Below are 16,338 nucleotides of genomic sequence, written 5' to 3' on the forward strand. Positions count from 1 at the left end.
GTGTGTGTGTATATATATATATATATATATATATATATATATATATATACATATATACATTTTTTTTTTGCCTAATTGCTTAACACCTACATGTTTTTTCATTTCTGTGTACAATCAGCCGTGTTCTTTGCGTCTTTTCTTTTTTTTTTTTCTTACCACACAGTCTGAGCAAGCCTGATAACTTCTTTTCTTTTCAGCAGCAGTGTTATCTTCAGCTGCAAGTCTTGCCTCCTATTGAGCAGTGTGATATACATGCAGCTAATTCACTGCAAACCCAGTTTCGTTGTAACATAAGTGAAACCAATGCCTATTGATCTGCTTATGCTGTGCAGAAAACATTACCACTAGAAAGGCTCACCAGTTTACTTTGGATTTTCTTATCGTTTTCTATTGGCCCAGTAAAGGCTAACACCACCTTTTTCTGTTGGCGCCCTTGTGTGATAGCAATAAAGTTAATAATAAGAAAAAAAAAAGACATAAAAGGGAAGTATGGGTTTTCTTTTTATTTAAGAATCATACATACCTATGTGGATGCAGCATCGGTCCCCCGGAGTCTCTAAGACTGAAAACCGAGCGATCTAACACCGCCGATGGCTCGGTTCTCACAGTTTCCTGAGCAGAGAGCTGCTGACTATCAGTTGGCAGCTCTCTGCTCCATCCTTCCACACTCACTGGAGTGCTGGGCTGTGAAGGGGCAGCAGCAGCTGGCTCAGGCTCTCAGCAGCTTGCTGAGAGGTTGAACTGGATGCCGGTCCAGGCATGTGGGGGGGGGGGGGCATCCTTCCCGAGCCTGGACCGGCTCTGTGATGTCAGCCGACAGTGGGCTTCAGGAGTGCAGAACCCACTGCTTTCCTGTGATCCATAGGAGAAGTACAGCCAGTAGCTTTGTCTATACTTCTCCTTTAATATATTCAGCAGGTGCAGCTATCAATGCAAATGGAGATTGTGTTATTGGGTGATGTATTGTGTTTGTGCACTAAAATATGTGTATTCTTGTACAAATTTTTTTTTTATTTGATAAACATATGCTAATATCATGCAGCAGAAAAAGTCAACCATTTTATTCTCCGGGGCTTTTTGCTTTCTGAAAATATTTCATATTTGGGGGGTTTAATTAAAGTGGTTCTAAAGCCTAAACATTTTTGACCTTAATACATTCCTTGCATTAATGTAAATATTGTTTAGGCATTAATATTGCTTGAGCCCTCATTTGATCCAGCGCTGCGCACATCTCCAGCTCTTATCTCTCCCCTCACTCCCGTGTCTCACCGGCCTTTTCTGGGACCGCAGGGCCAATCCTGCAGTCTGTGTCAGTGGATGCAGCAGCAGGACTCAGGAGTGGATTCGATTTAAATCACTAGTAAAAAGGCTTGATTTAAATCAACTTGATTTAAATCTTAATTTTTAAAGAGAAACTCTGACTCGCTGTTGACTCACCGGCAGACCCATTCACTTTAATGGGGCGGCTGGTAATGCGGCATGGACACAACAAGGTGAGTGATGTGGCAGCAGCAGGTGAGGGGATGCCCGCTAACAGGCGCTGCCATGATGGATCTGAAATGACTGGTGCTCTTTAAGGACTTGTGCTTGCTGGTAGTTAGAATCTTTAATATTTGCAAACAATATTAAAGTTTCCAATTTAGTATAATAAGCTGTCAGGTTAGTAAAACAACAATATCAGAACCGATTCAATCATACAGTTTGTAGTGTACATAGATTTGCAAAACAATGGGATAAAAGAATATTCCTGAACTTTTTTTTTTATCTCCTGGTTACTGTGAAATTGTGTGAATGTATCCATGCATTGCACGTTATCTCAACTTGCAGAGCTTGGATTCATTAAATTAGTTTACCAAAAATTTCAATATTGCAAAGTACTGTATACAGCCTCATGCTACATAACTAAGCTCCATTTCATGCTGAATAAACTAAATTATTAATGTATCTCAAATAGAAAACTACCTCTAGATAGATTTTTACTCCAAAAGCATTTTATTCAAATAAATTTGATAAAAATCAGAAAAATCGATTTAAATAAAAAAAAAAAGAAAAGAAACTTTCTTTTTTTTTATCATAATATCATTATATAGACCCTGGATGCAGTTCCCTGTGGGGGCACTAGACAGAGAGGGTGAACCAGGCGCACCAGCGGGGACCCGAGATCAGGAGGTTCAGGGCTACTCTGTGCAATTCCATTCCATTGCACAGAGCAGGCAAGGATAGAGATGTTTTAATTAAAAAAAAAAAAAACTCCTTTACAATCACTTTTAATCTCCATGTCTAAAATGTGCATTTTAAACATGTGCAAAAACAGAACAAATGGCATTGTTGGAAAAGTGGTTGAAGCTTTCGCTATCACTACCCTCATTCTTCTACAGTTGTTTAGCATACTTTCCTATACTGATATTACAGCGTGCATTAGAAGCTTCAGCAAGTCAGATGGAGCCCACTTCAGTTCCTGGCTGCTTAGTGTCAGGTGTCATCTACCTCTTTCCTCTCCTGCCTTTACTGTCTCAGCATGGCATGTAGAAATTAGGATAGTCTGCATGCAAATACAGTCCATGAACACCTACTCCTCCAGACTGACAGCCACCCATTAATGCATTAGATTTGCATAACTCCTCCTAACACCCAGCCCACTCCTTGGAGTAGTGAGGCGGGGTGCTGTGATATATTCAGGAAGCTTTGTACAGCACCCTTCTGGCCCCTCCCACCAACCACGATCTGCCGGCATTGCATAGAAAAGCACAGCGAGAGATGTCAGTGAAGACACCAAAAATAGGGCTTGTAAGTAAATGCAGCTTTTTAAAAATGTCATTATGGCATGTTTACGAGGGATAAGGGGGCAAAGGGAATGGGGAGAGACCAGATTAATATTTTATTCCACATGTTATAAGAGAAGTAATGTATTAGTCATTATGTTGTAGGAACCTTGGCAAGTCAATAAAGAGGAGGAGAGAAATTGCAGCTCTTCTTGGTTTACCATGAAATGATGGGGAAGTAATTTCGACTGCATTTCCAGAGAACTGAGTTTTTTTTTTTTTCTAGATTATTTCATCTTTCTTAGCGAGGAGGCACCCTGATAAGACGCTAATCACCAGATCAGGTTGAGTTGCAATTCATCAAGCCTGCAGTTACTATATTCAGTCTCTATTTAAGGCCTGTTGCACACTGGACATTTTTAATGCTGCTTTTACGGGCATCCCCCCCCCCCCCACTTCCAATCCCCGCCCCTCATGTTGGCCTATGTGTCCAAGCTTACATAGGCGTTTAGAAGCAGAAAAAAAGTGCATACAGATACAGCAGCATTTTGGCAGGAAAAACCATTGTCATGTGTAAATGTGATGCTAGGCGTGCTTAGTGATTGAGCTTTCATTAATTTCAGTGGCCAGAATAAATTATTATTCAAGCCAATTAAATAAATGAATGCTCAAGCACATGGTGCGCCTAAATGCCTTACACACATTTTATAAGCATCAAGGGTGTTTGCTGCCAAAACGCTGCTTCCAGGAGGAAATGCTTCTAGGAGAGATGGCCAAACGTCACGTGTGCGTGTGAGGTCTAAGTTTTAGATGTGGAGTCTTCCACACTGGCAGGGATAAAGCTTGTGGCCATGATTATGATAATAAATGCATTATTTGTAAAAAAAAAAGCACAGATACCTGACCTAAAGGTGCCCTGACATACTGACAACAGCCTGCTATCTCCTGTATTATAATGGTCTAACTCTTTACAGCAGGGCTCAACAAAACTCAGGCGCCAGGTCACCATGGTGACTGAAAATTGTGTCCTGGTGCCTGGGCTGCACTGAAGCAGCGATCTGGATACCCCCCATGTGGCCCCTCTGTGGGTGCAGGGACAAAGGTTGGGCTGGCCGGTGTTCTGTCAAAATAGCCAATTCATCAAGATCTCCAATTACGTCACTATCGGTTACTGTAAACTGTCAGTAATTAGAGATTTTGACGACTTGCTGTTTTGACACAACACTGGCAGCTGTATACACTCCGGATATTGTTAGTCCACTCCATTACTAATCAACAAAATGGCCGCCCCCACGGCGGCGACAACTTTTTCCTAGTTACCTGCTGTGGTGTCAAAACAGCAAGGTCTTCATGTACTGGAGTGTACACATTTGCCGGTGTTGTGTGAAAACGGCAAATCATCAATCTGAAATTAATGATGGTTTACAGTATCCGGAAGTGACGTAATTGGAGATCTTGATGCGTTGGCTATCTTGACAGAACACCAGTAATTGAGACTGTGGCTTTGTGGCCTGCTGGAGCATACCAGCGTCATCTTCTGGTGGGCGGGGCTGTGGTGATGTGTGCCCTTGCTTTCTCTCACTGCCCATCTCCTTCCCAGTTTAACAGCTGGGTGCTGGAGTTGTGGTTGTGGGCTGGATCTGTCGCCCTTACCGCCGGTGAGTGGATGGGGAGTGCAGCCTATCAGTGCCCATCAGTACCACCTTCAATACCCACCAGTGCAGCCTATCAGTGCCCATCAGTACCACCTTCAATATCCCCTAAGGCAGCCTATCAGTGCCCATCATTACCACCTTCAATACCCACCAGTGCAGCGTACATCAGTGAAGGAAAGTAAATTACTTATTTGCTAAATTTTATATTACACTAAAGAAAAAAGTAAAATTGTCCTTTTTTCCCTTGGCAGCAGCAGGCATGAGCAATTCCTATTGCCTGACACCCCATACAAGCAGTTCTGGGTGCCAGGCAGCTGATTTAAAAAAACTGGCTCCTAACTTTTTTAGCTGACTCCTAGATTCAAAGCAAATTCAGTTGCCTTCTTTGGTTACTTTATGAAAACCGCTGTCCAATGTATTTGCATTTGAGCTTCATCATTCTTGGTTTTGTGCAACCTGAAAAGGATTCTTGGATCACAAGTATGATTGTGTAAAGTGGGGCAGAGATCAGACGAGGCAACACAGACATTTTATATTGCAACCAGAGATTTATGAAGGGGAGATATTTGGAGGTCCGTCCAGGAGCAGAGAACAGAGCTGACAATACTGCTTGGAATGTAAATGCAGAAAAGATATGGTGTTATCAACTCAAACTTTTACTACACATACCAGGAACACACTTTAAAGCAAAGCCGGCTCATGGAGGGGATTTCAGTTAATGCACGGTACTCTTCTTTTCACAACTGCAGTAACTATTGGTTTGGTGCAGTTGCCTGTTGTGAAACCCTTTGGCTGGGCTGAAAATTAAAAATGTCTTTGCTAAGCTGCCTCCATATTATATATTACTGAGTAAATACATATAACATTTGTGGCATATTGTAATTAAAGCTTTCTTTCTTTCCTTCTTTCATAAAGGCCGCAAGCGATTCCGCCGTCGTCTTACCTTCGGAGCATCAACCAGCCGTGTGTGGTGCGGCAATCAAGACATTAGTTAACTGCGCTACGTGACATTGAGGAGGTTGGGCAGCGGAGGGGTCCCGCCTTTCTGTTTCGAAGGCCCCCCCGCAGGTCAGCGACGCTGCGGTAACCATGGAAGCCATAGCTAAATATGACTTTAAAGCCACAGCTGATGATGAGCTAAGCTTCAAACGAGGGGACATACTAAAGGTGAGCAAGACAAGCAATCAATTTAGTTAATTGTTAAGAAAGACATTGGTTTTAAAAAAAAAAAAAAAAAAAGAGAGAGAGACTACAGTGTCTGCTTTGTCATCCAAGCCATTCTGTTTTCTTTAAGTATAAAGTAATGTTTGCATTGAAGCGTGATGTTTCTACAGGCAAACAATTGGTCACCTGGAGAATGTATTGCCAGTTGCACCTCTATTCCTGTTTCCTTTATCTATCTCTTTTATGGTTCACAGCTAAAAGCCTTTTGCAGAATTTCACAAACCACATCCACTGTAACTTCCTGACTGAGACTTCTTGTCATTCTGTGCAGTCTGCTTCTTCTTTTTATATCTATAGTAAAAGCTATTGAGCTTTTTTCCTAGTTCTGTTCCACGTTACCCATCTGTACATGCTCGGTTTAGAAATAAGAAATTTTTTAAGTATGTTTGTATTGGAAATAGACGAAATAGTGGGAGGAATAGTGCCTCATCATACAGTACAGGACATAGTACTTGTATTCATAGACCATGGGTTATATGCAAGCTACCTTCAGGTACATGGACACAGAAAAAAACTTGTTGGGGTTGCTTTAAAGCAGGGGTCTCCAAACATTCTAAACAAAGGACTGGTTTACTGCCCTTTGGACTTTAGGAGGGCCAGGCTGTGGACATTGGGAGTATAAAATGATATCCGTGGAGAGAATAGTGCCTCATCAATGGTGTCAGTGGGAAGAATAATGCCTCTTTATTGATGTCAGTGGGAGGAATAGTGCTCCATCATTGGTATCCACTATCAGTGGGAGGAATAGTGCCTCATTGATGGTGTTAGCGGGAGGAATAGAGCCCCATCATTGGTATTAGTGGAAGGGTGCCCCGTTGATGGTGTCAGCAGGTGGTGCCCCATTGTTGTCATTGGGAGAAATAGTGTCTAATCATTGGTATCAGTGGGAGGAATGCCCCACCGTTGGTGTCAGTGGGAGGAATACTGCCCTATCATTGGTGCCAGCGGGAAGAATAATACCCCATCATTGGTGTCAAGGAGAGGAGTAGTACCCCAGCACTGGTATTAGTGGGTGGAATAGTGCCCCATGGATGGTGTAATCAGGAGTAATAGTGCCCCATCATTGGTGTCGGTGTGTGGAATAGTGCCCCATCATTGGTGTCGGTGGGAGGAATAGTGCCTTATCGTTGGTGTCAGTGGTAGAAATAGTGCTCCATTGTTGGTGTCTTTGGGGGGGGGGGGGGCAAGTGCGGATAAAGTCGACCAAAGGGCCACAGTTTGGAGACCACTGCCTTTAAAGTATATTTGTATAACCTCCCACCTACTCTGTGAGACTCCAGTTTTTTTGCTAGTGTCGTAAGGTGTGTTACCTGTTCTCTGGAGAAGTATTTATTTTTTTAAGCTATTCTATGTTTCTCTGAAGCGTCAATCAAGCTCTGCCTGTAGCCTTTAGCTATCTGGCAGTTTCCAGATCAGTTAACATAATTTTGTACCTTGGGTACCCGGACCCCACTATGTTGGGGCCAGCCTGTAATGTGTGCTTAAGGCACTGGATGTTGCGTTAGGCACTCACCTTGGCACGTGGTTAGCTGTAAGGTGCTATACAGGCCCAGGGCCATGGTACATGTCTGTGATTCCCAGACCCCTGTGGAGTTATGTCTTCTGTGATGGTTGAAGCCTTGACCTCTATTAGGTACAGTGTCTTTGATGAGGTAAGACAGGATTTTCCTGTATGTGAACACCAGTTTCTGGCTTTTAGTATCACAATGCACCGTGTGGAACACGAGCAGAGGATTTTGGAGTTAGCAGGGTGGGTATAAATCTGATTTTCTTTATTTAAATCAGATTTTTTGGATTAAATCAATTTTTTTGATTGTTATCAAATTTATTTTAATAAAATGATTTTGGAGTAAAATCTATCCAAATAGAGTTTTCTATTTAACCACTTAAGCCCCGGACCAATTTGCAGCCAAAAGACCAAGCCCCTTTTTGCGATTGGGCACTGCGTCGCTTTAACTGACAATTGTGTGGTCGTGCGACGTGGCTCCCAAACAAAATTGGCGTCCTTTTTTCCCCACAAATTGAGCTTTCTTTTGGTGGTATGTGATCACCTCTGCGTTTTTTTTTTTTTTGCGCTATAAACAAAAATAAAGCGACAATTTTGAAAAAAATGTAATATTTTTTATTTTTTGCTATAATAAATATCCCCAAAAAATTTATAAAAGAACATATTTTTTCCTCAGTTTAGGCAGATACGTATTCTACATATTTTTTGGTAAAATAAGTCGCAATTAACGATTGATTGGTTTGCGCAAAAGTTATAGTGTTTACAAAATAGGGGATAGTTTTATAGCATTTTTATTAATTTTTTTTTTTTTTTTTACTAGTAATGGCGGTGATCAGCGATTTTTATTGTGACTGCGACATTATAGTGGACACATCGGACATTTTTGACACATTTTTGGGACCATTGTCATTTATACATCAATCGGTGCTATTTAAATGCACTGATTGCTGTGTAAATGACACTGGCAGTGAAGGAGTTAACCACTAGGGGGCAATGTAGTGTTATGTATGACGTTATGTGTTTTTTTTTTTTTATTATTGTAGGGGGCGTGGCCTGGCATGTGACGTCACTAATCGTCTTTCCCTATAACTGGGAACAGGCGATCGGTGACAGCCGCAGTAGGAAGCACGGGGAGAGGTTTGTTTACACAGACCTCTCCTCCCTCTTCAGCTCTGTGACCTGATCGCGGGACACCAGCGGCGATCGGGTCCGCCTGACAGCTTATTAGTCTAAATAGGAAGCTTTCATTTTGTTTGCAGATATTAAAGATTCTAACTACCAGCAAGAACAAGTCCTTACATTTAAAGAGCATCAGTCATTTCAGATCCATCCTGGCAGCACCTGTTAGTGGGCATCCACTCACCTGCTGCCACCAGGTCCCTCACCTTGTTGTGTTACTGCCACATCACCAGCCGTCTCATTACAGTGAATGGGACTGTCGGTGAGTCAGCAGTGAGTCAGAAGAGGAGTCGCTGTGGGACAGAAATGACAGTTGCTCTTTAAAAATTATGATTTAACCAAATCCACCCTGGGAGTTGGTCACTTTATTTTGGTAATCCCCTGCGTTTTGTCTCTTAATTTTTTTATTTTTTTATTCTTTATTTTGCAGTCTGGGAAATGAGCATAGGGCAGTGAATATATCACAACAGGAATACACCTTGTCAAAAACTGTATGTCACAACTAAGCTAGTACAACCACGGTTGCTAGGTCAGCTATCGCATGGACCATCGGCAACTACTTAGATCACAGCATGGTGTAGGATGTTACTCAGTTACTAGTGGCATGCAAAACCTCATCCATTCTAAACTCCATTACTATGAGTGACCCACTGAGGCATTACTGTGAGTACTGAATTATTTGGCAAACTTTTGGCACTTCTAGAATCTTTGGTCTCCAGAGGCCAGAAGCACTTGACATCCTGTATTCCCTCTGTCCCTGTACAGGGATCAGACACACACCTCTTTAATTGAGGACATTACGGGGGGAAGTATTGAGGGCCCTGATTTTGTAGTGGAAACTGCAGAGGATTTTCTTCCTTGTGTGTTTTATGAGGTACAAGCTATGGCGGTGCACACAGCCCAAACAAACACCTAATGGGCACTAGGAACACACAGATTAATGCTCAACCCTTTTTTTTATTCTTTTTATTAAAGTTTTGAATAAAGTGACATAGTTATATAGTAGGTGAGGTTGAAAAAAGACAATGCATACTAGCTCATTATGCCTTTGTCTTGCAGGTTTTTTTTTCTTTTGCGTTTACAACCACTTTAACATGATATTAAATTTCTCCTTTACCTTTTTTTAAAGGCAAAATATTCAAAAAATAAAAAATTGTTTACTTCCACCCTGGAGTTGAAGTGATGTCATGACGTCGCTGCGGTCCTCCAAGGCCATAGTGGGGATCAAAGACGGTCTAGTCTTTTATCGCCTCTGTGACCAGCCAGCCACACCGCCAGATCGTTTCTTGGGATCGGTAAGCCCGAGAAGTACCAGCGAGTGGCAGGAGGGGGGTGTTCCCTCCCGCTGCATCTGAAAGCGATCCAGCGGCTCATGAGCCACTCAGAGCACTTTCATGAGAAAGACAGCCACCGGCTGAAGAAAAAGATATCTTCAGCCATAACTCGGGTAAAACACTTGCAAACTGCAACATATATATATATATATATATATATATATATATATATATATATATATATATATATATTGTGATCAGCAAAAGGGCAGACATCCTTAGCAAAGGAAAAATGATCACTGGAATGTATTACACCTGCATTAAAAATGTAAATGCATCGCTGGAAATCAACACTTAACACAGGGATTGTGGTGTGAACTAGTCCTGCAAGAATATACACTCCTCCTAAGCTATTTGTTGGGATTCATCCTATGGAGAAGGATCCTATCCTAAGGAAACACCTTCCTATTCCAGTTCCTATTGAGAATGTTCTCTCCTTAATGGATACTGCAGGTATCACAAGCCCTGAACCAAGCCTGCCCAGGAGCCCTCATCACATTTCATTTCCATTTTTAGCTTTTTTTTTAGTCAAGGCAGCCTTTAAAATTCGGCAAAATCTCAAGAAACCCCATTCTAAATTGTAAAACATGTAAACTAATAATTGTACATAATGCAGCACCATCCACACACACAGGACACCCAACATCAGAGGGGATTTATTCTGACAAAGAAAACCTGTTTTATACAATGGTTTCGACTATTAGACCAATGTTTCTCTTCTCCCTCGTTCACCTAATGTGACCCTAGTGCTGATGGAGAGGGGCAGACAAGAAGGTCCTAAGACCCCTGACCTCCTTCTCCTGTTACTAAACCCAGGACACTGCCTTCAATATATCTGGTCTACTTTATTAGGTACACCTTGCTAGTACCGGGTTGGACCCCCTTTTGCCTTCAGAACTGTCTTAATTCATGGTGGCATAGATTCAACAAGGTGTTGTAAACATTCCTCAGAGATTTTGGTCCATATTGATGTGGTAGAATTATGCAGTTGCTGCAGATTTGTCAGCTGCACATCCATGATGTGAATCTCCCATTCCCCCACATCCCAAAGGTGCTCTATTGGATTGAGATCTGGTGACTGTGGAGGTCATTGTAGTACAGTGACTTCATTGTCATGTTCAAGAAACCAGTGATGAGATGATTTGAGCTTTGACATGGGGCATTATTCTGCTGGAAGGAGTCATCAGAACACTGTAGTCATAAAGGTATGGACATGGTTAGCAATAATACTCGGGTAGGCCGTGGCGTTTAAACAATGCTCAATTGGTACTAAGGGGCCCAAAGTGTGGCAAGAAAATATCCCCCCCCCCCAATACCATTACACCACCGCCAGCCTGAACCATTGATACAAGGCAGGATGGATCCATGCTTTCATATTATTTACTCCAAATTCTGACCCTACATCTGAATGTCACAGCTGAAATTTTGACTTACCAGACCAGACAACCTTTTTCCAATCTTTTATTGTCCAATGTTATTGAGTCTATGAGAATTGTAGCCTTAGTTTTTTTTCTTAGCTGAAAGGGGCAGCATTCGATGTGGTCTTCTGCTGCTGTAGCCCATCTGCTTCAATGTTGGATGTGTTATGCGTTCAGAGATGATGTTCTGAATACCTTGGTTGTAATGTGTGGTTATTTGAGTTATGTTTGCCTTTCTATCATCTCAAACCAGTCTGCCCATTCTCCGCTGACATCAACAAAGCATTTTGATTCACACAACTACCGCTCGCTGGATATTTTCTCTTTTTCTGACCATTCTCTGTAAACCCTAGAGATGGTTGTGTGTGAAAATCCCAGTAGACCAGCAGTTTTTGAAATATTCAGACCTACCCGTCTGGCACCAACAACCATGCCATGTTCAAAGTCACTTAAATCCACTTTCTTCCCCATTCTGATGCTCAGTTCGAACTTCAGCAGGTCGCCTTCACCCCGTCTAGATGCCTAAATGCACTGAGTTGCTGCCATGTGATTGGCTGATTAGCAATTAGTGTTACCAAGCAATTGAACAGGTGTACCTAATAAAGTGGCTGGTGAGTGTATGTGCGTTGGAGTGCCATTAACAATGAATGACAGCACACTGCAACTGATATTAACGTACCTACAGTATCTCACAAAAGTGAGTACACCCCTCGCATTTTTGTAAATATTTTATGATCTCAGCCCCGGCCTATAGACATATGACGCCCACAGATGGGATCTCCCATCATGGGTGGGCGTGATATGACGTCCTCTGATTCCCGGCCGTTTAGGGGGCACGCGCGCACCTGCGACATCGCTTGGGACCCGGTGTGTGTGCCCGTCGGCTGCAATGTCCGTCAGCCACTAGTGATTGCCCGGGAACACAGAAGGACCGTGGATCTATGTATGTAAACACACAGATCCACGTGCTGTCAGAGGAGAGGAGACCGATGGTGTGTTCCCAGTGCAGAGGAACACCGATCGGTCTCCTCCCCTTGTGAGTCCCCTCCAACTACAGTTAGACTCACTCTCATAGGGAGTAATCAGTGCAACGATCTCTGTGTAAATGTGAATGGTCCCAAAAATGTGTCAAGTGTCCGATGTGTCCACCATAATGTCGCAGTCACGAAAAAAATCGCAGATCGCCGCCATTACTAGTACTAGTTTTTTTTTTTTTTAAATGGATATTTATTATAGCAAAAAAAAGTAAATAATATAGTTTTTTATTTTTAATTTTTTTCAAAATTGTCGCTCTTTTTTTGTTTATAGCGCAAAAAATAAAAACCCCCAGAGGTGATCAAATACCACCAAAATAAAGCTCTATTTGTGGGAAAAAAAGGACATCAATTTTGTTTGGGTGCAACGTCGCATGACCACGCAATTGTCAGTTAAAGCGATGCAGTGCCAAATTGCAAAAAGTGCTCTGGTAAGGAATGGGGTAAAATCCTCCGGGGCTGAAGTGGTTAATGTGACAACACTGGAGAAATGACACTTTACTACAATGTTAAGTAGTGAGTGTACAGCTTGTATAACAGTGTAAATTTGCTGTCCCCTCAAAATAACTCAACACACAGCCATTAATGTCTAAACCACTGGCAACAAAAGTGAGTACACCCCTAAGGGAAAATGTCCAAATTTGGGCCAATTAGCCATTTTTCCTCCCCGGTGTCATGTGACTCATTAGTTTTACAAGGTCTCAGGTGTGAATGGGGAGCAGGTGTGTCAAATAAGTTGAGTGCATGCACTCAGAGTCATATCCAGAGGTTTTCTTTGGGAAATAGACTTGAGTTCTGCCAGCATTGCTACAGAGGTTGAAGGGGTCAGCCTGTCAGTCCTCAGACCAGACGCCGCACACTGCATCAAATTTGTCTGCATGGCTGTCACCCCAGAAGGAACCCTCTTCCTGTATTTCACTTGAAGTTATTTGTGGGTTTTTCTTAGCATCTCGAACAATCTTCCTGGCAGTTGTGGCTGAAATTTTAGTTGGTCTACCTGACCGTGATTTGGTTTCTCTCCGAGTGCTTCCCAGTGCCTCTATGAGGCTCTGAGCGGTTTCCGAGGGAATCCGGTGCCCCCCCCCACACCTGGCCACATGTGGTGCTGAATACCATAGAAGTCACTGTGGAATTAGTTATCTGAGTTTCTATTGACTTCTATGGGTAAACTCGCTTTGATATACGAGTGCTTTGGATTACAAGCATTCTTCTGGAAAGAATTATGCTTGTAATCCAAGGTTCCACTGAGTGTGTGTATATGTAAGTTGCAAACGTATTGCAGAGTTGCTGCAATAAGCAAAGGCACACTGCCACCTTCATTCTACAGTGCCATCTGCAGAGAATTTTTTGCTTCATATATTTATTATGTTTTCTGTGCCGTGCTCCCATTCCCCCAGTTACTGATGATTAAAAGGAATGTATGGTCTTTTCAATGTGTTTTTTTGTTTTTGTTTTTTAAGATACTGTAGATTGACAAGTATAGAGTTATTGTCAATGATGGGCAGGGCCTGCGAAAACCAAGCTTTTCTTTCTAGTCCTGGTTCCTTTGAAGCTGTGCACACCCAGTTATGATAGCTGAATGCAAAATGCCATGTTCTATTTCAAATGCAGTTCTGTTCTTTCTGTGTTTTGTAAACTATAGACAAACTTGCTAAAAAACAAAACAGAAAAAATAAAAACAGTTGAACCACTTGACGACTAGTGATGTACCGGTACGTCCCTGGACTTTGGTTATGCCGGGATGGCAGGCATATGAGGTATCACTGTGAACGTCAGATCGAGGGCAGTGATTCTAGAACCAGACCTTCTGTCTAAAACTAAAGTAGTAACCTATGGGTAATACAATTTTACGTAGTTTGTTGCCGTTGAACAGGTGTGCACAATTTTAAAGCATGTCATGTTTGGTATCTATTTACTTGGCGTAGCATCATCTTTTATATTTTACTAAACAATTGGGTATTGTATGGAGTACTGTTACAAATGAAAACTGAGAAACTAGTTTAAACATATATTTAAGGATTTTGATTGAGTACATTATTTTAGTAGAAGGTGGGTATTTTATTTAGTTCAGTAGTTCTGTTTTCAATGTATTGTATCTCTTATTTTATGGTCTTGATGTTTTATGAGATAGTGGCTTTCTCTAATCATTTTTTTTTGTGTGTGATCCACTTTCAGGTTTTGAATGAAGAGTGTGATCAAAATTGGTACAAGGCTGAGCTTAATGGCAAGGATGGTTTTATTCCAAAAAACTATATAGAAATGAAGCCACACCCGTAAGTATTTTTTTAAGGGCAAAGAAAGGACATTGGATGGAATTTACTACAATTGGAGCAGACAGAATCTGAGCAGTTGTGCATAGTAACCAATCGGCTTCTGCTTGTTCAGTTAAGCTTTGAAAATGAGAGATAGAAGCTGTTCGATTGCCATTTATAGCTTCTCCAGATTCTGTCTGCTGCATTGTTAGTAAATTCCCCTCATTTGATACAAATGTGTGCAATGTAATAGGTGTTTAGAGACCAAAATCATCATATTGGATCATCCTGGCAAGCTGTGCCGGTGTTTGCTGCTTTATTGACAGGATCCCCAAGCTAGTTCAGTCTGCACAGACATTAGGCGCTGCCTAATTACCACCTGGGCCTTGGCGGCATCTAAATATATAGTTGTTTCAAGGCTCCAGCTACATACTCTGCAAAGCCTATTCTGATCTTATTTTAGCTGACATCCATGCTACACGAGAAAGCCAGGACTTCATGCCACTTAACAAAGCTACCAATGGTGCCACCAGAACCAGGGTGGTACAGGGACTCTAGGGGGACCTTTTTAACATGGCACCAAGTCCTACACTAGAGCAAGGTCAGAGAGGCACAGGTGGCATCCAGGCCGAATACTTTTTCACTATGGCCTCATTGGATCCCTCTATAGATACTTTTTAGAAAGGGAAGACATGCAGGGACAACACATGGCAAACGCCTTATCAATGCTTATAGCAGATTCGGCACATTTTAACATTTTTAAATTTAGGGTTCCTGGCGCTGGCATGTTAAAGTGTGGGCATCCAGTTTTTACTCCGAAGCCACGCTGCGCTTTGTGAATAGTTCCTGAAGCCTTCTGGGACCTGTGACGTGTCCCAGAATGCTGTGAACAGGAAGGGTGGAGGAGAACCTCTACTTGGGTCACCCAGGCGATCCGAGCAGGTACCTGTCAAAACTAGGTACACTACCCCCTCCCTAAAATAAATATTACAAATATGGCAGGGGTGGACAAAGGAAGAACTAAACTTCCTCTTTTGGGTGAAGTTCTACTTTGAGTACCCTGCTATATGTACACACATCTACCCAGACATAGATGAGAGTGGGAGGGGGACTACTGTTGCAGGAGGTGTTGAGTTCAGTGCAGTTTTTTAATAGCATCATTGAAAATGCAGGTAGAGGGCATCAGGGAAGACTATAAACTATATATCAAACTTCTGCTATGCTACAGGGCAGGTTCAATGACATGAAGGACATAATGACATTCTAGCATGTCACCCCAAAGACCTATTGCCAACAAACATGCCAGATGACAAAGAGGTCTTGGACTACCAGAGTGGTAACAATTGCACTGAATTTGTTAGAAAATTGCTTTTGTCTCTATTTGGAAAATATATGTGTACCCCTTTATATGCAGTGAAAAGGGTGTGCAAGGTACACCTATGAGACCTAGATAAAATCAATAAAGCCCCAATGTACCACAGGAGGAATTTCTAAGTCATAAAGAAAAAAGCTATTTATTGTTTTGGAAATTTTATAGAGGGGAACGCCTATCCTATTGATTAGTGGTTCCAAATTAACTGTTCTGTTTATTCAACGCAATTGAAGTTTTTTTTATACACATGATTACGTAGGTATCACATTAACCACTTGCTCACTAGGCACTTAAACCCTCTTCCTGCCCAGGCCATTTTTCAGCTTTCAGAACTGTCACTCTTTGAATGACAATTGCGCGGTCATGCAACACTGTACAAAAAATGAAATCTTTATCTTTTTTTTTTCCCCCAAAAATAGAGCTTTCTTTTTAGCTGTATTTAATCACTACTGTTTTTTTTGGGGGTTTTTTTGCTAAAAAATGACCGAAAAGTAAAAAAAAAAAAAAACAACAGTTTTATAGTTTGTTATAAAATTTAGCAAACAGGTAATTTTTTTATTGATGTGCTCTGATGAGGCTGCATTGATGGGCATTGATGGAC

General features: G+C 41.8%; 1 protein-coding gene across 6 annotated transcripts in view; it reads left to right on the top strand.

The window, feature by feature from the left end:
- The window catches only part of GRB2 (growth factor receptor bound protein 2), a 97,576-nt gene that overhangs the window by 60,123 nt on the left and 21,115 nt on the right, over positions 1 to 16,338 (top strand). For all 6 annotated transcript variants that reach the window (XM_077459641.1, XM_077459644.1, XM_077459645.1 and 3 more), the window contains 2 exons: positions 5,333 to 5,584; positions 14,289 to 14,386. In XM_077459641.1, the coding sequence (XP_077315767.1) occupies positions 5,507 to 5,584; positions 14,289 to 14,386 (176 nt within the window). In that variant the 5' untranslated portion in view covers positions 5,333 to 5,506. The remainder of the gene's footprint in view (positions 1 to 5,332; positions 5,585 to 14,288; positions 14,387 to 16,338) is intronic.

Source organism: Lithobates pipiens, unplaced genomic scaffold (genome assembly GCF_037356315.1).
Source record: "Lithobates pipiens isolate NorthernLeopardFrog02 unplaced genomic scaffold, aLitPip1_a1.2 Scaffold_28, whole genome shotgun sequence".
Lineage (NCBI taxonomy): Eukaryota > Metazoa > Chordata > Amphibia > Anura > Ranidae > Lithobates > Lithobates pipiens.